The 27,736-nt window shown below is 39.3% G+C and overlaps 1 protein-coding gene across 1 annotated transcript; it reads left to right on the forward strand.

Moving 5' to 3' along the window:
* The first annotated feature begins 160 nt into the window (after nt 1-160).
* Nucleotides 161-15,219, forward strand: WDCP (WD repeat and coiled coil containing). Its single transcript, XM_075089832.1, has 3 exons — nt 161-2,077; nt 11,246-11,366; nt 15,053-15,219. The coding sequence occupies exons 1-3, from the start codon at nt 161-163 to the stop codon at nt 15,217-15,219; spliced, it is 2,205 nt and encodes a 734-aa protein (XP_074945933.1).
* The last annotated feature ends 12,517 nt before the right edge of the window (nt 15,220-27,736 follow it).

A 27,736-nucleotide genomic window follows, 5' to 3' on the forward strand; every position in this document is an offset into this window, starting at 1 on the left:
TCACAATATAGGCTCTTGGATTATTAGCAGAAAAACCAGCTTGATTCTGGAAAGGAAGGGAAGGAGATACGAGGAAAAATTTTCCTTATCGTGATCTGCAGGTGAATTCCATGGATCCTCTACTTTTGAACAAGCACCAGTAGACAGAAAGCTTTAGAAGATGGAGCTGGGAAAGGCAAAACTGCTGAGAACTGGCCTCAATGCTTTATATCAGGCTATCCACCCTGTGCATGGAATTGCCTGGACAGATGGGAAGCAAGTGATACTGACTCCTTTATACTATCATAACGGAGAGCTAAAGTTTGGAGACTCAAGTGTTGTTGGTCAATTTGAACATGTTCATGGGCTTTACTGGGGCCCATGTTGCTCTACAGACAGCCCAGCTCTGCTCGCTGTTCAGCATAAAAAGCATGTTAGCGTTTGGCAGCTGTGCTACAGCACTGCAGAGAAGAACAAACCCTTGATTTCTCAGACTTCTGAAGTTGGTGAGCCGTTTCCACTGCTTTCCCAGGGCTGTGTCTGGCATCCAAAGAAGGAGGTCTTGGCTGTGCTTACAAAACGAGACGTTTCAGTCTTGCATGCCGTTCGTACTGACAATACCAGAGTTAAGGCAGATATCAAAGGCAGCGGGCTTATCCGCTGTGCTTGCTGGACTAAGGATGGTAATCGCTTAGTAGTCGCTATAGGCAGTGCCCTGCATTCCTACATATGGGATGATGCTCAGAAAACTCTAAATACCTGCTCCTTTTGCCCAGTCTTTGATGTGGGAGGTTATATCTGTGCTATAGATGCCACACTGGATTTCCAAATCGCTGTAGCTACAGAGCTTCCTTTAGATAATATCTGTGGTTTGAATGCGGGCATTGCATTTGATTTGCCATCTGGTACAGAAACTGGTTCTTTAATCTCACAGCCTGCTGCGGTGCCTGGTGATGAGGAATACTCCTTGGACCTGCGAAGAAAGTCCACAGATTCAGATAGATCAGGTGTTGATTCAATTGCTTCTTCTTCATCAGGTCCCGTGGATCTAACCCATATCCTTGCAAACCACCGCCAGTCTGATCCCGGTCCCCTTATTACTCTGAAACGCAAACACTCTGCAGCAACAAATGGCCAAGATTCTTCTCACTTGGTCTTGGTGACTTTTGAGAGGAAGGTAACCACCACCAGAAAAGTCACCATCCCAGGTATTCTGGTTCCTGATATCATGGCTTTTGACCTTAGAGCTCAGATAGTGGCAGTAGCCTCGAATACTTCTAACATTGTTCTGGTGTATTCGGTAACCTCTTCCTGCATGCCTCATATTCAACAAATCCAGCTGGAAAAAAATGAAAGACCAAAGGGCCTATGCTTTTTGACAGATAAACTCCTATTGATTCTGATTGGCAGACAAAAGTTCCCTGAGCCTAATCTCATTCCATCTTCAAGTTCAGACAGGTATGCAATCCGTCTGGTGATCAAAGAATTGATGCTGGAAGAAGATTCTTCAGCATTGCCTGAGACTAAGCAGAATATGTTTTGTAACTTTGAATCCTCTGTTAATATACCTGGAAAAAGGAAGTTCTTTGAAAATCTTGCTACCGAAGACCAACTTCAATGCAGGGAGCTGTTAATGCCAAGAAGCACGGTTATTCAGTCTCCTAGCGGCAGGAGAAGATTCATCGAAGAAGTAAAGAGCCCTAGTTATGAGCAGAGCTCTTCATCAAGTGTGAGTGAGCCAGATGAAAGAAGGCTCCCAGGTGACCCCTCGGTGGCCTTGGAAACACTGGATGCTGAACCTACCAATCGTTCAGTGTCTCTTCTTGGTTTTGGAACACCAAACAGGCTTTCCAGCAGACCAACTTCCCCTAAAGTGCAGTTCAGTGTGATCCAAGAAACATCAAGTTCTAAAAACAACAATTTGCCAAGTGAAAGAGGAATGAGTCACATATCTAGAAATTTAGAGAGACTTTGTGGCAGCTTCAATGAGTTACAACTGAGTCTTTCTGAAATAACGGACTTCGCCAAAAATGGGAGGAGGATATCTTTAGCCTATCCATGTTCACAGGAAGCACCTGTTGTTCATATCACGTACCAGGTAACTTTTTGATCAGCTTAAAAATATTGTGATATGACACTGAATTTTTAAATGATCTTGTATTTATTTAGCTTTGAATCCAGAGGATACAGTTTAATTCTTATCAATCCATGAGAAATGTAACCTAAGATTGGCATCAAGCTTAATCTAAAATGTTATTATGATTTGTCATTGAATCAATAACTCAGGGTGATGTGGGTAACTAAGAGGATACTTCAGGTGGGAGATTTGTGTCTGTTCAGTCTTATTTGATTATGCACAACTGTCTTGGATGCTAGCAGATTTTGTGTGCATCTATCAAAGAGATAGAACAGAGCCAAACTGTTGTTAATGTACAAAAGGTTTATGTTAGTTTAGTGTAGACATGAGCCTATGAGTAGGAGGGTACAGTAGCCTACCAGAAACATAATAAATTCAAATCTGATCTCAAATCCAAAGTTTCAAGACAGCTAGACTCTCATGAAGGCTGAAACAAAGTGCTGAATCTCAATTTATGGAAAACTCAGATGGGCATGACACAGAGTTGGCTTATTTCTACTTTAATTTCTCACCACTAACCTTCAAAGAGCTGGACATACTCAACTTGTAAAACATATTACCACTTCAATTTTTCAGAAGAAAAAAACCAACAACAAAACAAAACCAAAAGCCAAAAACCTGTCAATATGTAATTATCCTTTCATTAAATAAATAGATGAATGTCAAGTCATCATGTTCCTATCCCACCCTTGTTTTGGCAAAATTCCTACTGTCCTCAATAAGAATTTCAACTAAGGAATGTAGGTTGGGTAATTATTTCTGGTTATTATTCTTAGTATTATTCACAGTAATAATAACATTATACTGATAGTATTTTTGGCCATGCTGATGCTAGTGGTATTGCTGCTAAAACTGGGGTCCCTTTCAGGATGTAGATGCCAATTATAAATGCGTTCTTAGCTACTGCAACATAAGCAGCATTATGTCAGGGTAATACATTACATTGTGATGATGCTGAAGTATGTGCTGCTCAAACAAATTTGACTTCCTTTTACTTTAACGGAATCCATACAGGCATCTAAGTACCCATCCTTAAACACTTATTAAGGGAATGGTGACTCGATTCAATCATATTCATTACTTTTTAGCAATTGTTTACTTGGCATTTAAGCAGATTATAATATGTTAGCTACTCTGGATAAAAGCAAAGCTTTCAATCTGAATTAGTAAATAATTTAACTTGAATACATTATACAAATCCTGGTGAAAAAACCAACATGTCTACTTTAAATAATTTAGGATTTTATTTGCCAAGAAGGAAGCCCTTCTGTTCTCCAGCATGTTCGAATTAATTCTGATTTCATAACATAAATCAACTTATTTATTTAGCAAGCACCACGATCTCTTGGATTCAATTGGATTAACCTTTCCAAAAAGAAGTTTTGTTTGTGACATGTAACATTAATCTAAGACCTGAAGTCACTGTGCATGTTTGCTTGCACAAGCAGTAGAATTAACTGTCCTGGGTTTTCTGTTGGAAGAAAAAAAAAAAAAAAGACATGTTAGTGCTCCTAAAATACTGCTAGACTAACTACATCTAGCAAGGAAGTCTCTTCTTTATCTGAACAGGTTAGTTTCTTACTGAGCCAGCAGAAAGCACCGCTAGTACCGCATTATAATGACTCAGAAAAAGTGCCACTTAATGTCTTTCTGAGACACATAGCTTTTCTGTGTAAGTCTCAACTAATGCCTTGCATAGTTCAGCCCCTCTTCTGAAATCTAACAGGATCACAGCATGATGCCAAAAAATAATGAAAAATAGACTGATGGCAAAAAGGCCTCCAGACAGACAGGGAAATATTTGCTTCATAGGCAGCTAATAATTTTCTCAGAAAATAGTTGTTTTGATTAGTTTGGATTCAGACATCTGAACCTTGTTCCTCCTTCAGGAGTTGATTAGCGCTCTGTGAGCTCAGAGACCAGCTGGGCTGTGGGTTCCAGCCAGGCTCTGTGTTCACAGTGCAAAGAGTCAGGAAATAGCTTTATTGCCTTATGATATAAATATCAGCCTGTGGAAAACATTCTAAGCTTTAGGAACACTGCAGTCCAGTCAATAATATGGCCATTATCTTTCAGCTTTTTGTGCCAAGTGTATGTCTTCTTAAGTGTTTGTATAATCCCCAGCACGGCAGAGGCTCAATCTTGATTGAGAAATCTATTGTACTATGAAATACGATGACCAGTACTGCATAACCATATTTATGCATTAAAAACATGAAATGAAAGTTTGAAACACAATAGATAAAAATGTAGCAATAATTAACGGGCAATTATGAACACTGTTTTGCAGAAGCATTATTGACATATCTGTGCATGTTTCCAGTTCTGCTTAGGAAACCAAAATATAAAACAGAATGTGTATTACTTAATAATTCATAATGTCTGCTCACTAAATAGGCTTCAAAACCTTTGTTTATTCTGTTAGTGCTAGCCTACCTGTAACTCATCTGAAGTCACGTCCAGGCAGTGCTACCAGAATTTATATTCTTTGTAGCCCTTAGCCATAAAAGAAAAACATGATCACTCACACTTTGGAAATGTCACTGCACTATCACTTGTGTAATGGCATTCAGCCACCAGAGGTGACTTGATCATTCAACCCTGAAAAGCAAATATTATTGCTCTTTCATCACATACAGACTTGTGATGCAGGATAGTGTGGGAGGGCAGACAAACAAAGACAATAAGAGGATATTATTTAAAAAGAAAAAAAAAAAAGAGATGAGGATCTGTCGCAGATTTGTGGCTGTTTCATTTTGCGAAAAGATACTTTTATCATCCCCAGAAAAGAAACAGCTGCAGAATATTTAAACTAGCCTCATTGAAAAGCTAATTGCAGTGGAAATAAAGCCAATCTGGATTTGAAATTTTTTAATGGCATTTAGGCAAACCTCTCCAGGAGGAATAAGATTCATCTTAAGCTGAAGAGTATCTTAAAACTCCTACATTTTGCTCGCAAGCAGTATTATGTCAAAAGTGTATATCACTGAGAGCATATATTGCATAATTAAACAGGAAATAAATAACTTTTCAGCAATTAGTCATGATGATTTCCTTTTCTTAGCACTCACCAATAATTGTATACAAGTCAGTTTGTACTTTTATAGTGTCTTCATGCAATCTACTATGGGAAACTTTATTACCAAGGTCAGCTATAAAATAAACAATTTTTTTACACAGAGCTGAGAGAGACAAAAAGGATCCAAACATATGGCAATAAAGTCCTTCTGATAGAAATACATGAAGTAGAGATAAAGAAGGGGGGTATAAGGGTTGCACAGTATAATGAACAAAGACCAGGCTGCAATGATCAGCTGTAATAAGACCATGAACCTTTCTGAAATCCAAAGGGCAATTTTGACTCAGGTTGAGCAATAGAAAGTAAGTCATGAAAATGATGGAAGAGGAAGGTGATATGACTGCTCCCTGGAGTAAGAAACTAGTCAGCCATCCTGAAGTTTAGAAGGAACTGATTTAGGATGACCATAAAAGAAAGACCTGCAGTAGTCAAGAGAAGGTGTGATTAATTCATGGATAACATTTTGAGCAAAGGTTGAGGAATTTGTTAAGAACAGATTCTGACAACAATGTTCTGAAACTGGTCAATAGCAGACAAGCAGGGTTTGTAGAGGAGACACTCTAACTTTTATTAGAGCAGATGGTTTGTTTGTTGGATACATACATGCAAAAGGAACGGAATATGTAATGTCAAAAATGAATCTAAGTTTTTGCACTGTGCAAAGAAAGTAAAGATCTGAGTCTAACAAACTCCACACTCAAAACATAAAGACCTTGAAAGCACAAGCATGAGAACAAAGGGTATATCTTAGATGACAAAATACCTGATACAGTAGTTGCAGCACTATTAACAGGGAGCCAAAAGTAGAGAAATCCTAGCACCTTATCATCTGAAAGGCTGGTGTGCACTATAAACGCAAATTGCACTGGGATTTAAGCACCCCTGAGCACCTCAGATCTCTTCCAACATAACCATTTTACAGGCTTATGCTTCTCTGACAGATTAATTAGGGTTGCAGTTGGAATGTCCCACATAAGGGCAAGCAAAACCATTAAAATCTCCCCCAAAATAAAATCAGGATCCACCAAAAAATCAAACAGGAATCACAGCAACAGTAGAAATCGTGACAGGAAAGGGGAGCAGAGCAGGCTGCCACACCTAACTAATGCTACCTGTGGCAATGCTGCACGAGGCTTAGTGAGACACAGTACTCTGAATGTCAAAAATCGTAATTCTCATTCCTCTTCAGTGCTCTTCCTTAGCCATCTCACTCTCTTTTAATTGTCTTCTGGGCCAGAACACCCATGTCTGTTTAATTTACTAGTTTTTTCTCATCCCACACAACAAATGTGGGGGCAAGGCAAAAGCAAGCTGACTAATGGGTACTAAGGTACCAAAATCAAAATCACCACTGAAGCACAACACAAAGAGCTGAAATCAAGGGTTTAAGACAATGAAAACAGAATTCTAGGCAACTACAGCACTATTCATCTTACAGCACAGAGACGTGACAGACTAACCTGATACCTTTCCTTTATAAAACAACAGATTATTAACACAAAGGATATGAAGAATATTTAAAACACCTGTAATTCAGTACAGTACTCCAAATCATGCCACAGGGGAAATTATTTGTTCAACAGCAGAGAATAGGGATTAATAGAAGTAATATGAAGTGCTTAAGGAATTAGCTGGAAGGAAGATAGTAAAAGGTTATAGCAGTTATAGTAATATAAAAGAAAACGGAAGAAATTTAGTAGTGGGTTTTCTTATGATTGATCTTCATGCTAACCTAAAAGTTTTATTAATGATCTAATGAGATATGCTAATAAAATCCATGTATGGCATAAAGTCAGTAGTGTTTTCAATAGAGGATCAGGATATCGCACCTGTAATTTGACGACCTTAGCATCTAGAATTAAAAAAATGGATTGAAATGAACTAATATGAAGTGTGTGGTGATATATTCCAGGATCAATAGAAGGAATTTCTGCTATAAACTGGTTATTCATTAGCTGGAAACAACCAAGGTGATGACAAAGGGTTGCACGTGTCAAGTGACTACAAGATGACTATGAATTAAAAATGTGATACGTTTATGAAAAGAACAAAGGCAGTCTGCGGGTACCTCAGTGAGGTACATCCAGTAAGTAATGCCATACTGGGCAGCACAGCCGTGAGGCCTTATCTGGAAAACGTCTTACATTTCTAGACATCCATGTGCAAAAAAGACACATTCAAACTGCAGTCGATCACTAACTCAGCATTAGTAAAATAATTCTGATTGGTAGCATGTTCTTATTTACCTCACTGTTTCATCAGTCACTGAATTTAAGTCCATGAAGGTGATCTTAGCATCCAGGTGAGTGTAGGCAGTGCATGAGAAAATACAAGATAAATAGTGAAAGGTCAAGAGGCAGAACCAGCTGACTGCTCAGTGGGGTTCAAAAAAGTGATAAAAGGCCTGTTTATTTATCGTGCCGACATACGGTGTGTAACATCTAATCCAGGAACCCTTTTTGCCTTTCTAAATTATTTTCCTCTCATATATATATTTGCATTCCAAAACAGGAGTTTTGAAAGACAATTTGGCAATGCTGTGACGGGCTGGCTGCTGCCCAGAAGACCCTTTATAGGCTATAAAATCTGATCAAAGGACAGGCTGACATGGATGAAGGAAAAGAAGTCTTGAATTGATGGTTTCTTTCTGTTGGATTTTTGTTGAGGGAGAGTTAGACTTGGCATACTACAGGGACTTGGCTAAAGAAGCCTAGTCTGAAAATATCTACTTATGTATGTGGAAATATGTTTGTTTCTTCCGTGATTATGTTCTTAGTTCACCAATAAACTTTGGTTTAGGATAAAACAACTAACATTAAGGGGCTTTAATTTGAGAATGGCAAGTCCTCTGGCTTCTACTGGAGATAAATAGCAACATAGCAAAACCAGATACGTATTTTGGGAGAGGTGGATTAAACTTAGATTCGACTAGAAAATTATCTTTGTGTTAAGGAACGAAAATGTGAAGTGCTGAGGTGAGATTTTAGTTGTATTTCTAAATCTGTCATAAATTACTTCCATGACCTTAAGTAAATCTCTTAATCTTCCTGTGTAATGCTTTGATCATCTATAAAAAGGGAATACCAACAGTTTCCTACCTCTCAAGAAGGCATGGGTTTAAAACAGTTAATCTATGATACGACATGTGTGAATGTATTCTTCAAAGAGAAGATATGTTATCATGACTTAAACTAAACATTAAACAGAAAAGGCTAAATAATTACAAGATTAAAATAGAGAAAGATTCTTGATCTGACAGAATTTGCCAGCAGACAAAAATAAATATAAATATGGTTAACTTTATCATTATGAACAGAAGTATATGACAGAGAGAATAGCTAATATGAATGCTCACAAGTGACGAAAGACTAACAACTCTGAAACTTAAGCTTTGAGGTCTGTACTTGAAAAATTGGTTAGGATAAAAAATAGACGCCATGTACTTTTGTATATACAAAAATGTCCTCCACTTCTAATGGCTCTTCCAATAATGACCTGCAAGGCTAAGAAGGAAACATACTAGAAGGTAGTCTAATCCCCATGTACCAGTACTTAAGGGGTAGCTACAAAGAAGATGGAGACTCCCTTTTTACACGGCGTCACATGGAGAGGACAAGGGGGATGGACACAAGTTGCTCTTGGGGAGATTCCGATTGGACACCAGAGGGAAATTTTTCACAGTGAGGACAGTCACCATTGGAATAATCTCCCCAGGGAAGGGGTTGACTCGGCCACGTTGGACACCTTCAAGAGTCGTCTGGACAGGGTGCTGGGCCATCTTGTTTAGACTCTGCTCTTCCTGGAAAGGTTGGACTAGGTGATCCCTGAGGTCCCTTCCAACCTGGGATTCTGTGACTCTGTGATTCTGTAGTCATCCTTAGTATACATTTCCATTCAACTGATTTCCAGTCAGCAGAGGCAGAGTTAGATTGTTTGCTGATTATTCTTCAGTTGAAGTGCATCTACATGAAAAAAAAGAACCACACGGGTCAAGGCAATGTGCCTGTCTCATTTACAGTCCACCCTTTTCTATAATTCATTAACTGAAGTTCGAATAAAGTCTGCTATTTCAACCTGAATTCAGGAAAATGAAGTAGTCGTTAGATGTGCTAATGCACAATGTGCAACGATGAAAAGCTTTGCACAGGCAAATAGCATCTTTGCAATGTAAATGCAAAGCACATGCTCATTGCTGAACATTCAGCCCGCTGAGTTTTAAGTGTATTTAGGTTCAATAGAATATAGTACTATATAATTTGAAGATACCTAAAAATGACAAAGAAGTTCTGTTATATAGTTGTAGCTGTAATAAAAAGTTACTAAGGTTTATGACTAAGAAAAATATATTTCTTTGATGCATACCGTAGGCATTTCCCTATTAATTACACAGCGACACATTTCTGCTGTTTTGAATGGGGAAAGAGATGAGAAGACCTTGGAAAGTTGGAAAGTTTACATTTTTAATGGAAAGATATTTTTACAGTTCTTACATATTCAGTCAATCGTAATACATAAATAAATAACAATCAGCCATTGACTACCTGCATGGCCAAGTTATGATCAGGGAAAAATACTTCTGCAACAGTTGGGAGACATTCTGATTTACAGAATCCAATGAGGCTGCATGACAGCGTATGCACTGTGTACAGAAAAATGAAAGTCATTGATTTAGAAAGGTGGTTACACAGCAAATAAAGCACGTGTTCCCTGAGAGAGCAACTGAGTGAAAACCAGCACAATTAGAAATGAAGACAAGCATTAGAAGAGACATTTATTTAGTAAAAGGTTAGATTACTATGCATGGAAATAGAAGATGCAGTTGTGAATTCATTCAACTCTAAGTTCCATATTAGCAAGAGAGACTCAAGGGTATGAAGTAGACACAGACAGGGTAGGACTAGAACAGGAGTTAGGACAGATGACATCTTTTCAACCCATTCTAAAACGTTAACTTGGATCCCTTCTGAATGTACAAACCAGAAAAGTCTAGGACATGGGATAAATAGACTGTTCATTCAGATAACAAATCTGTTAAATCTGGGGGTATTGCAAACATGAGGGATGCCAGAGGAAAAAAAGTAATGCAACACATGGGAACTACACAGGTGGGAGGTATGGAGAGGGGAGAACAAACAAAACTCACAGGACAAAGTATAGCAAGATTATTTAGAAGAAAATGTCCATATATACACATACATTTTATAATGGCATGGAGTCACTTGAAAATTTTTCATGCTAAAATGACTTTCAAATGATAGCAGATAGGAAGATATATATGCAAACGTACATCAGCTCCATAACCATATAGCTCAACTATTTTGCTGTGCTTGCACTTTGCAGTAATCAGAATAATGGAACACAAAGGTGTTGATTCTCAAGGCCAGCTAAACTTCATGAAGCGCAGATATGCCGCCTTTGTATTCAAGTGTGTTCTTTCAGTGAATGGCAGAGCAAATTGCGGGGCTGTAAATCTATACATTCCCTCTCTCCCAGAGAAAGTCACAGGATTCCCAGGCTACCTTGTCATGACAGCTTTTCAGAGACACTGTCGCTATGTCCAGGCTCTCTGCAATTCTCTCTGTGCCAGAGCTGAGGTTGTTTTACTGGGGTGGAATAGCTGACCAATGACTATCAAAACCACCCACACGTACAACAACTGAAACTGAGCAGAGTACTCATTTGCTGTGGCAGCATCTTGGACTTTATTCCAGACATGATATATTCCCTTCCACTGAATTGACTGCTCAGGCAGAAGGGCCCAACAGACACATATATGCATGACCTAATACATTATATATACAGGGCTGATGCAGTTTTGAGCTGCATAAGCACACAAAGCAAAAAGCAAGGAGGCATATTGCTCTTCACGTGGGACTGTAAGATTGCACTTAGAATTGCAGTGCATGATGGTGTCATCTATAAATTGCAGCAAAGAGAAAGCAAAATGACGAAAGAACTAACGGGTAAGAGCAGAGGAATGGTTAAAAGAATGCAGGTACAATGTCTAAGCCTTTAACAAGATCTTTTCTTTTACATATATGCATTTGAAGAAAAGTTTTTCAAATGGAGCAGTTACTGAAGAAACAAAAGATGTTCTCCTCTGTGATGGCAAGATCCATTTGAATTTAGTCCAGCAACTGTTTGATCTGCCTGTTATTGAAATGAAACATGGTATGTTATTTTTTATTTCTGGTATCTGGTTTCACCTGAGATTTTTAGCATAGAAGTAGCATTTGTGGTAGAATAATTATCCCATACAGTAGTAAACTGAGATGGCTAACTTTTTCTCATAAATATGTGTTTTCCTTTGTCTGAAATACAACAGAGTGTCTCTTGAAATCACTTAAGTGCTAAGTAACTGCAGAACGACCTGCTACCAGGCTAATATGTTAGATGCCGGTACAGAGGAGGGCTGAGAAAATAATCAGTACACAGTGTTACTTGCAAATAGAAATGCTTCCTTGAGACCTTTTGGCATTTAGTTTTGCCCATCTTTACAAGCACGTCCCAGACCTGACAATAGAATGTAGGCTGGAGACAAATTCATTCTCAGAATATGATATATATATATATGTATCATGTAGCACTTGGGATTATTTTAATGTAAAATGAACAATGAAGCTCAGTGTTCTAGTCTGCCAATCTCACATTTCTACCACCCACCACTGATTAACTTGTAAGGACAGAAGCAGCTAGGGAAATCCCAGCCTCAGACTGGTCTCTGAATTACCTCGTCCCTCTCTGTTCATGTGTGCTAGCTTCTCAGCAACACACACTTATTTTTTAGCCATTTATAATGCTTCTGATGGCTTTTCTCATCACACTCTAAGTATATGCCACACAACAGTTGTCTGTAATTATGATGTCCTTGCATGGTTTCCCCACTGAGATTCATAAATTACCCTCTGTGTTGCCCCTTGTCCTAGCCCTTGACAGGCTGAGACACGTTGGTTTAATCGGTATATTCTGTCTTATGAAAAATTAATTCAACTGTTGGTGAAATCAAAAAGAAAAGGAAAGTAATAATATAAGCCATAGTTTTCTAAATAATGGCATGGTGCTGGCACCAAGGACAGTGGGAAAAAGGGATGTAAAAGATACACCATTTTGACATTTATATTCTGCTAATCTCCTTGTTCTTGATGAGACTGGAAGAATGAAGAAAAGGGGCTACAAATACAACGCAGATCAGGGGAGCTGCCTTTATCCAAGACACATTGGGCCATTTTAGTTTTCACCTGGCTTACAGCAATTTCTGAGAGTTGTACTAGAAAATAAGGATGTGCAGGTTTCCTATTTTTGTCAAAAATCTCTCTTGACTGTACAGTGCAGTGGAGGCATATATGAAAAAACTCCACTTGCCATAGAGGCCTGAGCTATTTCTCAGCAGGCTTCTGCCCTTGCATGGCACAGGGGATGCCATTTCTAACCTGTACTTCCAGTTCTTGATTTTGGAAACAAATGCTTATAATGAAAAAAGAGGTTTAGAATTCAATATGAAAATAATAAATAATGGGCCTAAGAAAACCTATTTTCAGCTCTATAGAACCGTTGAATATTTAGTATTTAATTAGCAGAACACCACTCCTCAATTTCATGCATTAGACCTCAGAGATATCAGAAAGAAAATGTCTCAGAATCGTTCTAACTTGTGCAATTCTGTTCAATGCGGTGCTCGGCTTTTCTGAAATTGAGTCTGTTGACAGCGAAAAGAACAACTGAAACAAGAAGGTTTCTAAAACCCACCAAAATCCTGAAAAATTATCAGCTTTGGGGCAGAAGTAATTCTGTAGCTCTTTATTCAGTTCTGACCAATGCAGGTTTATATTCCTAAATCTTTCCTTTGCCACAAGGCATGAATATTAAATGTGATGTTTAAAAATATCACTCCCATCCTTTAATACTGTATAATTAAAGGGGATGTAATGAACAGCGTGCTTGTATTGCAATGGTAGCCTGGCATTTTTTACTATGAATAAACACTTAAACTGGAATATATTGGGAAAAAGAAGTTCACAACTGTAGGCCAAATTCATACCCACAGTGAGGCTATTAAGATCATCAGAGTTATATGAGCAATGAACTTGGCCTCATCATGTGCACTTTAAGCCAGGACTGTAATACCATTACTTGTTCTAAATATAGCCTGTCATGTAGTGCCCTGGTATTAGCACACTGAAGTCTCTCTTTTCAGCGGTTCATCGTTGTAATAATTGTGCATAGCAAAAGGGTATTACATTCTGCACAAGGTTTTTCCACCATTGAAATATTTTGTGGTATATGCTTCAAAGCAAGTGTTACCAACAACACAGATAATTTCAAACATTTCGATGAATGAAAATGAAAAGTCCCAAGAGTGGGACAAAAGAGCATGCTTCATCAATTTGACCAACAAGGTAACAATTTGGACAGCAGAATTTCCACTTTCAGGCCCATTGCTTATGGAATCTGAAGTCTGTCCACAATTAGAAAGAAAGTATTAAGAGTAGAAGATTAAAGATTCATGGTTTGGAATGACAATCTTCTTATGATGTAACAGGTGACATGACAACATGCATGTGTTGCAGCCTGGAAGAGTACTTTGTTAATAGCATAAGGTGGGGAGATTTGACTTGTCCAGGAACATGCTTCGTTATGACTGACAAAAACTAATCATGGTTCTTCTGGATTTTTTATACTTCCTTCTTTCACATTCCTTTTGAAAACACAGTTTTATTTCCCAAAATTAAAAACTTCAACAACAGAACGTAACAGGGCTTTCTTTACCTCAGATCCCAGCTGAAGGCCCTGCTCAGTAAGGACAGGATCATGTGCTCTAAGGAAAACATATGATACAAGGGCTCCCACAATGCTTTTCAGTCGCCATAGATTTTATTTTCTTTTTCATAAAATGTCAAATTAAAAAACCAGACAAATAGGAAACTCACTATTTTCGATAAGAACTGCAATATCCAGTCCAAAAGGATGCAGATTAATCACTAGAAAAAACATATAAGGTACACATAGCTTCATTGTCAAGCTGAATTGCAAAGGAAAGTAAAACACAAAGGGGGGGGGGTGTAGGTTCTTCTGCTTCTGTGCAATACAGAAAGTGAACCTGAATGATTTTGATGTCTTTGTGTTTTAATCTTGCCTCTTTTTTTCTGGGGAAAAAAAAAAAAAATTAAGTATGTAATTCAAATATGTCATTCTCTTCTGTATGAGAAGATTTGATAAATAATTAAAGGACAAGTAATTTTATTCTATCAGCTTTTGTAAATCATCTTTTGTAAATCATGATATCTTTTGTAAATCACCTTCAAGGTGTAACTTCCTTCCATTTGCTATATGAATTTGAAAACGTACTGAACAAGCTTGGCTTGATAGCAAAGGAGATGGAAACCCCTACTTCCTTCTAGAACAAATACAGCACAATCATTTTCTTTGCCAACTTCTTCAGTTTTTATGATCTCTTTATCATTTGGGTAGAGCAGATGAGCAAAAAGGATAAGCAGAAGTAGATATCACTAGAACAACAGCCAGCATGGAAAGGCTGGCTGAGTTTTCAGAAAATGGAAATACTTATAGTTTATCAGAACTAGCAAAGATGCACCCTGTTTTTCAACTTATTTTAAATATGGAACAAAATTCCTCAAACCTTTCAAGATGTTTCACTCAGCCCCCCTTCACGTTTATACAAAGGTGTGTTTAGCATGGATTGTCAGACCGTAATGTCATTAGCGTAATAAGGCTTTAGTGCACAAAAAGCAAGCCTGCTCTGCTTGAGTGCTGGCTGACTTTTAGAAAGGTGCTTGTACATTTTACGTAACCAGAGCAGTACACTCATCTTCTTCTTTTTTTTGGCTTAATTTTTGTAGGCTCTTCTTGGATTGTGCTCACTGCAGACAAGGACGGCTTTGTGCCATTAATATTCAAAGCAACACAAGAGATAATCATAAGGGATGGAACTGACAGTTCAGAAGTCTGTGGAGGTCACTCCTACAAAAAAAGCATTGCAATGCGACCACCGAGCAGAGTGACATAATTTCTGAACAAAGAACGCTAATGACCTTCTTTTCTAATCCAATACAGAGACATTTTGCAGTGTCAGAAACTGAGCGACTAGAAAGCTGTCTTCTCTACTTTCAATGTATTTTAACTTTAAAATCTGTGGCATGGTTACACTATAGCTAAATCCTAGGGTTGGCTGAACTCTCATGGTTTCTTCTGACAGATCAGAAGTAGAGTGAGGTTTACCACAGCTGTTGTTATTAATGGCTGCCAGTGGACTGGAGCAGAGAGACTAGCCTCTGCTTTAATTACGGTCAAGATGTTCTTGGAGAAACAATATTATGCTCAAAATCATGTGGTAACAACAAATCTAGCAAATACAGGTGTACAGTCCACACAAAAGCCAGAGAAAATACAACTAAAGAACATTTATATTAATTAAGAAAAACTGGGAAGGGAAAAAAAAATAAAACTGCTTCAGGCTGTCTTTGCTGTTCCAGTTGGATCCCATGGAAACCTGCAACCTTTTCAGAAATGCTTGATTTTTACATGAAAATGTTCAATTACTAAAAAGGCTGCATCACTGTCTCCTGTCAGTATCTTACACAGCACGTAGATTTATACATGCACACAGGAGAGCAAGAAAAAAATGTTGCAAGGTAAATTAAGGATCAAAGACGTTGAAAGTAAACTTCGTTTGGCTAAATGCAGGTGTCTACACTGAACTTGTCATCTAGACTCCTGTATGATCAGTCAAAAAAAGAAAAGCACTTCTAAAGCAGATAATTCATGATCTAACATAGATTCTAAAACTGATCGTGCTGAACCATCCCTATTAAGTAAGTTAATAAGTGCCTATTCCTTTCCAACCACTGCAAAAGCAAGCTAGGGTGACTAGTTTAAATACAAACATCTACATTTAGTCAGACGAACCTCACCGTCAGAGACACGAGGCAATACAGATACATCTGAGGAGCAGGCAGACAGAGTCATGGCAGTTAAACTGTCATGATCATGGTGACAGAAATAGGCATAAGGGAAGAACTGAATGAACTCCCTGACTTTTCTTCCTCTAAATGCAAAGGGGTGGGACAGGTATAATGAGCACCCACCTGTGTGAGGCCCGGCATTTTCTGCTGCTGGACAGGCCCCAGCAGAACCTATGGAAAGGCATGCCTGCTTCACCCTGTACATTCAGGGAAACATAAAAGGGATGAGACTTATTTAAGCTACTATGAAGACATATTTTTCATACTGGGCATTTTGGGCCTTGTTAATACTCCTGGAGAGCCTTCTTTCCCTGCCTGGGAACCATGGCAAGCTTGTTTATAGGGCACAAATATGCTAAAACCCAGTAACAATACTACACCCCGTGGCAAGGCTGGATCGAGAAGATAGATCTATGGTCTGTTTGAAGGTACTTTAGGGTTTGGAAGTTTGGCATTAGTACCATTCCAGTGATGCAGCCAGAAATCTCATGAGGAACAGTTTCAATTCCTGAAATAAGGAAACAGTTTTGATTCACTGAAATAAATAATGTCCTTCTCATGCAAGTATCCTCCCAGGGACAAAGGAATCATCATTCTAAATTGCCTACAACCGCAGGTATGCAATGTCGCTGGGTATATTTGTACTCCCTTGTTTGCAAAGATCTTTTTAAGCAGTGTCAAGGAGCATTCCTGTTTGTAAAAAAAAAAAACAACACCAAAATAAATCTAACCTTTTAACTATTAAACACATTATTACTTTACAGTTATTTGGTTAATTGGATTGCCCGTTACTTTGCATTAAATTTGTGTTCGAAAAGGTATTTGTATTACTACTGCTTTAAAAATGTGGGTAAGTTGTGCTTTCCTTCACTGAAAACAGCCCAAATCATTGAAATCAAATAAGTAACACAGCTGTTCACCGACTTAGGATGATGAGGGAAGACATGACATAGCACATTTCAAAGCAGTACGTGGTTCTAATCCTGCAAACACACCTGAACACCATCCTTGTGTCTCACAAGAGTATCTGGTACTCACACTACTTATGCTATGGCTAAGTAAAATAAAACTTAATTATAACTAACTAGAATGATGCGAGGATAAATTTTAGAGGAATACTTAGTCTCAACTAAAGGAAGAACAAAAAGGAGATTCTTCTCACAAATACTGTCTTCCACGGGTGGTAGCCCTGCTTGGTCCACTTGAAATGAGGCTAATGGAACACAACAAATATGTTAATAGGAACAGTTGTGCACTCTGAACAGAGGAACTTGAGGGAAGATGGGACTAAGCCTATCGTGTTGATAACACACCAAGATACTTTTGTTTGTACTGTACAGTTTCTTTGAGTTCATTGTATACATTATTCATAAAGTCTTCCTTGTTGCTAAAGGAATACTCACATTCCACCTTTTGTCATCTTCATGCCTTAGTGCCGTTGCAACAGCCCAAAGGGGAATTCTGAGAAGGTGAAAATCTTAACTAGCAGAGATCAGCAGGTATCTGGGCATCAAAGATGCCTCAGAACTTATAATTACCACTAGACACTTTGTTGTCAGTCTGTCACACTACCATTCTAATTTTTCATGTATTACTTTTCTATAAAACAAGCTGAATGTTGAGAAGATCAGACTGAAAGGAGCTTTTTTCAACAGCTATCAAAATTTGGTCTGGTTTGGTTTAGTGTAGATAAAAAGAGGCAAACAAATTTTGAGATGACAAAACAATTAGTTCCAGGGAATAACTGGCTGTAAAATTAAAAAACCTAGTTCTGTGATGCTTAATGAACTTTTGGATTTGTTATACTTCAGTGACATTGTTTTCCCCTGCTGTATGATTTAAGGGTTGTTGAACCTAAGTAGGAACTAATATGCCTGAAGTTGTAGCATCACCCAGCACAATTAGTCTGGTAACAAACGAGGACCCGGTTCATCTTGTTGGACACTTACAATTTTATAGGAAGGCTTAGGAAAAATATACTATATATAAATTATAACTGTATAATGTTAAAGAATAGCACTCCCTATCTCCCACCCCCATTTATGCACACACTGTTATGTACATATATTTGAAAATGAGTGTTTAAATCATACACATGTACTTAAAAATGGACAAAAATTGAATGAAGAAATATTTGTTTTCAGGTAATGACTTAGGAGTGCAGTGCAGTGCAGTGCAGAACTATCTTATATTGTGTCTATCATGGGGCTGTTATGTTAAAATTGCAACTAATAAAAGCACTAGAGGAAGGGCTGAAGAGATTTATGCAAAGAAGAGGATACATTTTCAGCTTTAGTTTGGATAGAGAACAGATGGAGGACCAGTGAAGTAGAGAGATACAAGACGACTGTTCTATTAAGCACAAGCTGTACAGAAGATTTTTGCACAAACAGTGATAAAGCCATGTGGAAAGATAGAAAGAGTTTGTACTGAATGAGCTGAGCAGACAGTAGGCTGAGAAAAGCAGAACAGCATAGACTGAGAAGCATTCACCATCCTCCAGAAGTGTTATTTTATAGGGTGAAAATTGATCAGTTTCGAAAAAGGGGAGTTTTTCAGATCACCTAAATTTCATGAAGGTGCTAACCCCCTCTTTTAGGCTCCTTATTTCACCAGCAGAAAGGACAAGCTCCTCTGGAAGAATATAATGAGACTACTGGTGCTAGGTTCCTGCCCAGAGTCACCCAGTAGGGGAGTCTGTCTTCTGTAATTAGAACAGAGGAAAGCTAAGAAGACTAGGAGTTTAAATCAGAAGGCAAACCAGAATGACTATACTCAGTACGCCATACCAGCGGTGCTCAGAAGACTAAACGGTGTGTATACCAGCTCCTCCAAAACATTCCCCCTGTGGGGAATAAACAACATACCAGAAAGTCTGAATTTCCATTTTAATTACACTGTATCTTTATCCAGCACATTTATATGGATCCTAGGGTGGTATAGGAGCTGGTATATCTTCACTTAAAAGTACAATCTTCTTCAAAGTAAAGTTAAAACTTACCTTACACTTTCCATAACTTCGCTGCTAATCACGCAGCAGTCTGCTTTACTCTTCATGGTTTCTTGTATTGACCCACTTCTTCAGAAAACGCTAACAACAGAAGTTCATGTATGAATATACTTCAATAGTACAGGCCAGATAGGCTTTCTTTTTTGATTTTGAAAACAATTTTGTGACAACAATAATAAAACAATATAAAAATTAAATGCAACAAAATCAGAGTCAGCTGAAATTCTGTGGGCCAATCTATGATGCTAACTTTGTGCAATGAAATATTACTTTGATATTCTTCATAAGAGCTAAAAGTGAGAGATCACTGCAGGAAGTGTGTAAACTAGGCCCTGCGTGACCCTCAGCTAGTTCTTCCCTTTTTTCCTCTACTACTCCAGAATTGCATTATTTACAGTCACGTAAAAGTGTTAAGTATCAATTTCCTTTAATATATCTTCAACCACTGAAATAGTATAAACAGTATCATCAAGCCTAACTTCCTTTCCCCTGATTCTCATTTTTATCTATGTTTTCTCAGTTTGGACAATGAACATATTTGTAGCCATTTTTACTTTCAGGTTTTCCTACTTAACAGAAAACCACAAGCTTTGGACCATTTTCCCTGTCCAATATGTAGCCGACAAGTCCTTCTCTCTAGCCCAAGGCAGAGTCAATTATTCTTAAGTAACTCCTGACAGGTGTTTATCAACCTAACTTGTTCTTAAAAACCCAACATATAGTGCCAGATTGCACTTATGAAACAGTTCAGACCTTTAGACCTGGACTTATCTGAGCTAACTTTTAAGCATGCGAAGTCAGGCAAGGTAAATCCCAGGGGTTATGCAATTTCACACCTGAAAGTATTAATTTATTTTCCATTGTCCCACACAACAGAAATTAACTTATGTATTAGTGGTTTCTATGTTAATAGTCATTTTATATGCTTATATATATGTTAATCGGTCAATATTGTGGCTTCATTTTTCTAACAGACTGAGGCAATTTCTCAATCTTTACGTTAAATGTAAACTCCCTTTGCTGAGATTCAGAACTTCCCTGCTGGTGCTATTATCTCATGGGCAAGCAGAGGACTGCCATTATCTCCCAGCTAATGACGTTTGGGTACCTCTCACATGAGTTTCCAGAGTGCTCAGTGCAATTCAGCCTCTGCTTGCAGCGAGCCAATACTGCCCTTGCAATTTATGCTTCCCTCTCCTCCACTCTTATTTGACACACATGTGTGAACAGCCAGGTGTGATCAAATGTTTGGAGGCGTGTGGTGCCAAAGCTCAGTACTGGCACAGACAGACTTCCTGCTCCGGAGGTGGCATTTGCAGTGTTATCCAGACTTGCCAGTTAAAACCATTAGTACTTGACAACCTCTGTCCTCTGGCGAGGATCCATCCCACTTGTCAGCAGGCACCGTGATAGTCTAACAGACAAGGGAGTACACAGCCAGGAGAGCAGCACATCTAAATAGCGCAGCGTAGTGCTACAGACAAAAACGAACCAAAACTCCAGAAAAATGCAAACCGTTCGTTCACTTTAGAGGCAACAGTTATTGCTTTCAAATAAAACATACTTAATACTTTCAAAAATATAAAAGGCAGTAAAGTAAAACAAACAAACAAACAGTCAATGAACATTATTTTAAAAATTAGTACAAAGTTCACAATAACGCACTAATTTCGCAATCAAAAATAAACTTTTGCCATGTAAGAAAAGCTCTAGCATCCTAACTGAAAGTCAGCTGTGGGATGCTGAGGTGAAGTTTTCCAAAGCGACACTGGCAAAAGTCCTTCTCATTCTCCCTGGGCCCCTGTTCACTCATCCTGCAGTTGCTGGATGGAAATGTAAGGACCCAAAAATCTACATGGCTAAAAAGACCTACCAATGCACTTTTAAAGTGGACCGGTTTCTCGATTCGGCCTGAAGCTCAGCTGCGCAGTCGTGCCAGCATAGCCAAGAAGGCATCATGATTCTTATGTCACGCCAATGAATTAGTAACGTGCCCATTGCTGTCATATGTCGTACCTTTTATCTACCAGTGAATTCTGCAACTCTGTAATTATCAATAAAATTCTTTTTCAGTTTGACACTTCAGTGTGTTTTACAATAAGGCTATTGCATTTCTTTATGTTTTACCTACCACAGAGAGCATAACCAATGATTAACTAACTAGTCACAATTTGATTTTGTAAGTATGACGCTAATTGTTTCCCTCGTTGTCCTTCCCTCAGAAGCCTAGTCCACCTAAAAATATGGTGAACAAGTAAGTAAAAAAAAAGTGTAAGTCAAGATACTGGCTCCTCTGCAAATTACTGTCAGAATTTCCCCTGAACTTCAAACAAGTCACGCTTTCACACTCAGTTTGTAAATATTCCTGTGCTCATGTAACGTGAATACAGCTGTCAGCTCCGTTTCCACTAGTAACCTCTACCTTATTAACATTTTATTTAGATATTGATGACAGTTATCAACACAAAATGTAGCTACACTGATCCTCATTGCTACACTGTTATCTCAAAACACTTGTACCTGTTAATAGGGTAAAAGAAAGCCGTGCATGACAACAGTGTGCCTGAAACACAGGATCTAAGAAGTAGCAAAGATGAAAGTAGTGCTTTTGCAGATTAGTTACATAAAAGGAAAACAGAAAAAGCAACAATAGGAGATAGAAGTATCTAGGACTGCACTGGTTACTGCCACAAGACAGGGTTCTCACAGCAAGATTTATAGAGAAGGCTTGAAAAGGTGTCTCTGTATGGTGGCGCAGGTAAAAGGGAACCCCAGGTCCCTGCAAGAAAGATTAAGATTTGAACAATCTCTCTCGCATGATATTGTTAAATATTTGTAAGGCTGTGATTTGTATACTAGCTTGGTTCTGGACTAACTGCAGTTACAAGGATGGGTAATTTAAAAGACGATATTATTTGTTCTGAAGAGCTATGCCTGAAAATGTCCTTCCCTGGAAAGATTATTCCACAGGAACACTGTCATATCAAAAAAAACTTATTTACAAAATAATTGCTTTACCCAAACAAATTTTAAAACAGAAGGACTGTCTCAGTCTTTCTTAAAACAGAAAGGCTGTCTCATGTTTAATATACATTATGTTATTTTGGGTTTGCATGTTATTTATGGTACACAACAAACTATGTGACTAGTCGGGAGACTATTTTTTACTTCCTGGCACTTTCACAGCAGTGAAAGTGCATTAGTTTGACACAGAGCTTTATGTTAGTAGACTGGAAGATCCATTTTCCTGCCCCAAAGCAGAGATTTTGACTGTTTATGTCCTTTGTCTTTGGCAGCTGTCTGTTAAATACTTGAAACTGTTATGTCCGTTATGTCTCCCTTTGGCCTTCTTTTCTCTAAGCACTACCACCCCTTCAGTTTCTCTCACAGACATCCACCCTGGACCTCTTGTCACTCCGCCCCATGCTAGCATTCAGTATCTCTCTTAAACTGCAGCATAGTTAGTAGGGTTTCATTGAAGGCCTGTTTCAGACATAGAGAAAGCGCTGGTGTAGGTTTTTGCATAGAGAAAAAGTAGGCTGTCACAGCATGAACAGCTGCAGGGGGTGACAAAACATTCCTCTATGAGTTTTCTACATTGCCTGTGCCTGCTCCCCAGTGCAGATAACAATCAGCTGATCAAAAGCTAATTTAGACAACAGCCTGTGGCTCCTTTGTCTACAACAACCAGCAAAGTGTTGGACCTGCTCAAGTCCAACCTGCTAAGGCCAGCTTCAGGAGACGTGGAGGGGTAGCTGCTTCAGGAGATGAGGTGTAGCTACTGCTGCAGAGAAAGCGGTAATTCCCACTCCCTTTGTCGATGTCCTAATCCCCAGAATTTTCACTCTCCATTCCTCAAAGCCTGGAGCCACAAGGAAGCCCCTGCAAGACTTCAGTCTACAGAGCACAAATTCTGTTTTGCCTACACTATGGAAACACTGTGACCCCTTCTGGCTGTGCTCAGCCAAGGAGGACAGACTCGATACTTGTGTGTCTCACACACAGCGATCCTGCCCACATATCCCATGGTGGTGCCTGCCTTCTTCTAACAGCATGATATTGACGCGGCTCTAGGTAATATTCTGCAAAACTGCTCATCTTATATTGTCTTTACTACCAATCACCTCCCAATCTTAAAAAGAAACATTTTTAATTTAATAACAAAAAGCACATAAAACATTTGTACCTTTTAGCTACTGATCCTGGGCTTTACCACATCATATTTTAGGGGTCTAAATTACATGACAGTACCTCATTACGTTTTTCCATTAAGAAATATGATGAAGAGACCAACTTGCTCATTCAGTAGCGTCCATAACTTGGATTAAATATATTTTTTTTAAAATTACGCTTATGAAATTAACAGGAAGTATCTTCAAATTATTCTTTTCCCTTATAACATTATGTTCTTTGAATGTGCACAAATTCAATAACAGCAAAGAAGAAAATTTACAGAGGGCATAAATAATAACTCCATAGCATGTCTCCCCATTGCATCCATTCCACCTTCTTTCCCCTCTTGCAGGTATTCATAACTCTTCTTTCTCAGACTGTCTGATATTCTTATTAATGTTGTGCTTCAAACTAATTTGAAAAGCAGACACCCAAATGAAACAACAAATTAAGTTATGAGAATGCAAATCTGTTCCCAGTGCAGGGACTGAGAATGGATTTGTGAGACTGTTCAGTGTTCAAGGGTAAGCCTGACTCAGTGTAAGCATATATTTTAAAAGACAAAATATGTGCTTTACATGAGCATGGCCACAGGAAACGCTTTCTATAATTTCAGCTTTTTAAACACTTTTCCTTGCATAATGTCATTGCCCCACTTTCTACCTTATCTACATCTCTTAAGGGGTTCTGCATCATTTAAATCCCTGAAGTAACAGACGTGTCATATATATCAGCAGTAAGCAGCTTGAAAAGTCTGAAAAAAAAAGAAAGAAAACAAGAGATGTTTATTTGCATTACAGCTACTGAAAAATAACTGCTGTGGCCATGCATATCATGGCTGTGTGACTAGCCATGGCTAGTGGCTGCTGGCCAAGTAGCCAACAGCAATTTTCATGCTGTTCTACATCATGAAATACCCAGCCTGTGGTTACGCAAATGAGATACCCACTGTTGGGCATGAAAATAAACACCAAGGTGTAATAATAAGTACCTACACACCATCCTGGTGCTCTGGTAGGCTCAGACAATTCCATTTCAATCAAAACGTTACACAGCTGACCATATTTTACAGATTTGCAAACAACTACAAGTTTTGGTGAAAATTTCAGTTCATTTGTAGAACTCAATTAGCATTTATACATACAAAAGAATTTACAGGATGAAAATAAAAGTCTTTAAAAATACTTGTATAATTATAGGCATAGGAAACAAAAATAAACATTTAAGGTGAAAATAACTTCTGAAACATTCTTAAATTGTGGTCTCTCCACCTGATAAAACAATTTTTAAATTATTATTTCTGTATATGAATACAGATGGTCAATTTAAGTTCATATGAAAAGAGAAAAATGTGAAATCATTACTATTGAACAAGATTCTTTGTGAGATTAGAGGAATAATATTATACTCAGCAAACTGTTACTGCCTAAGTAAAGTCCCCTGGTGGCTCAGGTTCACAGGCACTGAGTAAAAACGCTACGCCGCCAGCCTCTCTGCTGAAACACATCCCCAAAAGTTTTCTTATTTATAGATGGCTTGGCAGCACTTCCAACCTGTGTCACCAGCAATCTAAAAAAAAATCACAGAGCATATCATTAGTGCCTTAGGAGGTGTGTTTTTCCATTGCTCTTATTTGTTATTTGTAGGGAGAGCGAGATTAAAAGCACAGTCTCCATCTTACCCTCCGCAATGCCCAGGACCGAGCACCCCAGGTACCTTCTCTGCCAACAGCTGATGTGCTACGGTGTTGAGTGTTCAAGCATATGCAGTTCTGGGGAGAGAAGGGAGTTGAACTGGAAAACTAGAAAACAACCTTTACCAACCCACCAGGTGCGACAGGGGCACAGGCAAGAGACAGCAGAAATTCCTAGTGCTGTTCAGTTCTTGCAACTGTGCTAAGTGGGCACTTCCCGCAGCTAAAAGAACAAGAGCCAATGAAACAATTGTCATTGCCAGCTCTCAAGCAGGGCTCATCTCTGCTCACCTCTCTGAGAGGCATAATACACTAAGGCCCTAACCCTGAGAGCATATTAACATCTATTGTGAACGTAAGAGTAGAGTTCTACAGGAAATTTTTCAGATTTCCTTTTCAGTTCTGGGCTGATTCTCTCTACAGTTGCACCCTGTCTGCTGTTAATGACAGAGGAAAAGGAAAATAGAGAGGAGAAGCCTAAACATGTTTGTTCATTTTCTGATAAATTCTCATACAGCTGAGAGTGTCTATATGTGGAGCAACACAGAAAAGCTGGCATTTGGGTCCCCTGCTTATCTTCTTAAACTGAAAATGTAACCTTGGAAATCTATTCATTACCTCAACTCTGTTTTTTAATTTACTTACTTACTGCAACTCACAGCATCAAGTGCCAGAAGCTGGCAGACTCTTTCATTTCAAAAACACAACAGTTCAAACAAATCTTATTCTCTACCTCTAGCCATCCCTGTCTCTATCCCATGGCCACTTCTCCTTTGCTGAACAAGCTTCCAAAGGAAGATGGAAACTAACTTCTTTCAATCTGAATGGCAGGAATTTCTCTTCCCCAAACCTTTTTCAGTATAATCACGGAAAACAACAATTCTTACTCCTTGCAGTCTTCTCAAACACACCACCCTATCTTTCAGCATCTTGCAGGTCCCCTGTCAGGTATAAAACAGTCAAATTACATTGAGCTTTTTTGGATAGAGACAGTACATGGAATTTTAACTTGTATCACACAGATACACAGATACCCTCACCTATAGTGCATCACATCTAAAATCCATTTATTGAGCTCAGAAATTTGCCTGTGACGGAGGCAAAATCTGCATTTAACTCATATGTCCCTGAAAGTCACCAAATTTTAACGTGAAGATGCACATGGAGGATCTGCTCTGTTGGTAGTTTGTTCCAGTGATCAATCAAACTCACAGCTGTGTCTTACATATTTGAATTCATCCACGTCTCTTGTAAAACCTTCCTTCACTAAGTGAAAGAACTCTGCAGTTGTGGTTTTTTTTCCTCTGTAGAGGCACTCATGCAATATAGCCAAGTCACCACCTAGTGTTCTTCTTGTGGTATGTTTGAGCTAGGTCCTTATTTGACCTTGCGACCATTTGAAGTGTTTTTTTTGCACACCTTTGGCAGCTCTTTAAGGCACCTTTTCCAGTGTTTCAACATTCTATCAGTATATTTTATCCTATCCTTATCATTAAAAGTGTGGGTTTCAAAAACTGTGCGAAGATCAGACTGCTCTGCAGTACTAAGTAGTGACAAAGTGGCACAGTCTTGTGATATAATTAACTTCAAAAAGGCCTCAGAGATTTGTAAAGAAGTTATGCCCGATGCAATAAATCAGGACCAAACAAAGTTGTATTGGAGTAGTTCTGAGTTATATCTATATGCTTTCTTCACTTACATGTGACCTCACAGGAAAAAAAAAACCAAAACCCAAAACCAAACACAACACAAAACAGGCACATATCTCATTTTACATCTTTATCTTGTGAAGAAGGATCCAGATAACTCCTGAAACTTGCAGGCTCCACGTTCAGACCAGTGTCCCCTTTGCCAGGTCCCAGGAGCCATGCAATGCCACATACTTGGGGCAGAGGGGCTGGGAAGTACCCGGGGGAGAAGGCCCTGGGGGTGCTGGCTGACAGCCGGCTGGGCATGAGCCAGCAGTGCCCAGGTGGCCAAGGAGGCCACCAGCCCCCGGGCTTGTGTCAGCACTGGTGTGGCCAGCAGGAGCCGGGCAGGGATGGGGCCCCTGTGCTCGGCACTGGTGAGGCCCCACCTCGAATGCTGGGCTCAGGTTTGGGCCCCTCAGGACAAGAGGGACATTGAGGTGCTGGAGTGTGTCCAGAGAAGGGCAACGATGCTGGTGAAGGGTCTGGAGAGCAAGTCTGATGGGGAGCGGCTGAGGGAGCTTAGTCTGGAGAAGAGGAGGCTGAGGGGAGACCTTATGGCTCTCTGCAACTGCCTGAAAGGGGCTGTAGTGAGGTGGGGGTTGGACGCTTCTCCCAAGTCACTAGTGATAGGATGAGAGGAAATGGCCTCAAGCTGCGTCAGGGAGGTTAAGGTTGGATATTAGGAAATATTACTTCACTGAAAGGGTTGTCAGGGATTGGAACAGGCTGCCCAGGGAGGTGGTGGAGTCACCATCCCAAAAACGTGATGTGGCACCTGGGGACATGGTTTAGGAGGCGTGGGGGTGTTGGGTTGGCGGTTGGACTTGATCCGAGAGGTCTTTTCCAACCGTAAGGATTCTGTGTCGCACGGCGCGTGACCGCCCCCCCGAGGCGAGGGAGGGGACACATCCCTGCCACCCCGCGGCCCCCGGAGCGCCATGAGGCGGCGCCTCGCGCCGGCGCCGTCCCAGCCCCGGCCTCCCGCCCCCGCAGGC

Source organism: Phalacrocorax aristotelis, chromosome 3, assembly GCF_949628215.1.
Source record: "Phalacrocorax aristotelis chromosome 3, bGulAri2.1, whole genome shotgun sequence".
Classification (NCBI taxonomy): domain Eukaryota; kingdom Metazoa; phylum Chordata; class Aves; order Suliformes; family Phalacrocoracidae; genus Phalacrocorax; species Phalacrocorax aristotelis.

Coding starts and splice junctions, on each gene's coding strand:
- WDCP (XM_075089832.1), top strand. CDS start 161: ATGGAGCTGGGAAAGGCAAAACTGCTGAGAACTGGCCTCAATGCTTTA. Junction 2,078..11,245: donor TTGTTCATATCACGTACCAG/GTAACTTTTTGA, acceptor ATGCATTTGAAG/AAAAGTTTTTCAAATGGAGC. Junction 11,367..15,052: donor TGTTATTGAAATGAAACATG/GTATGTTATTTT, acceptor TAATTTTTGTAG/GCTCTTCTTGGATTGTGCTC.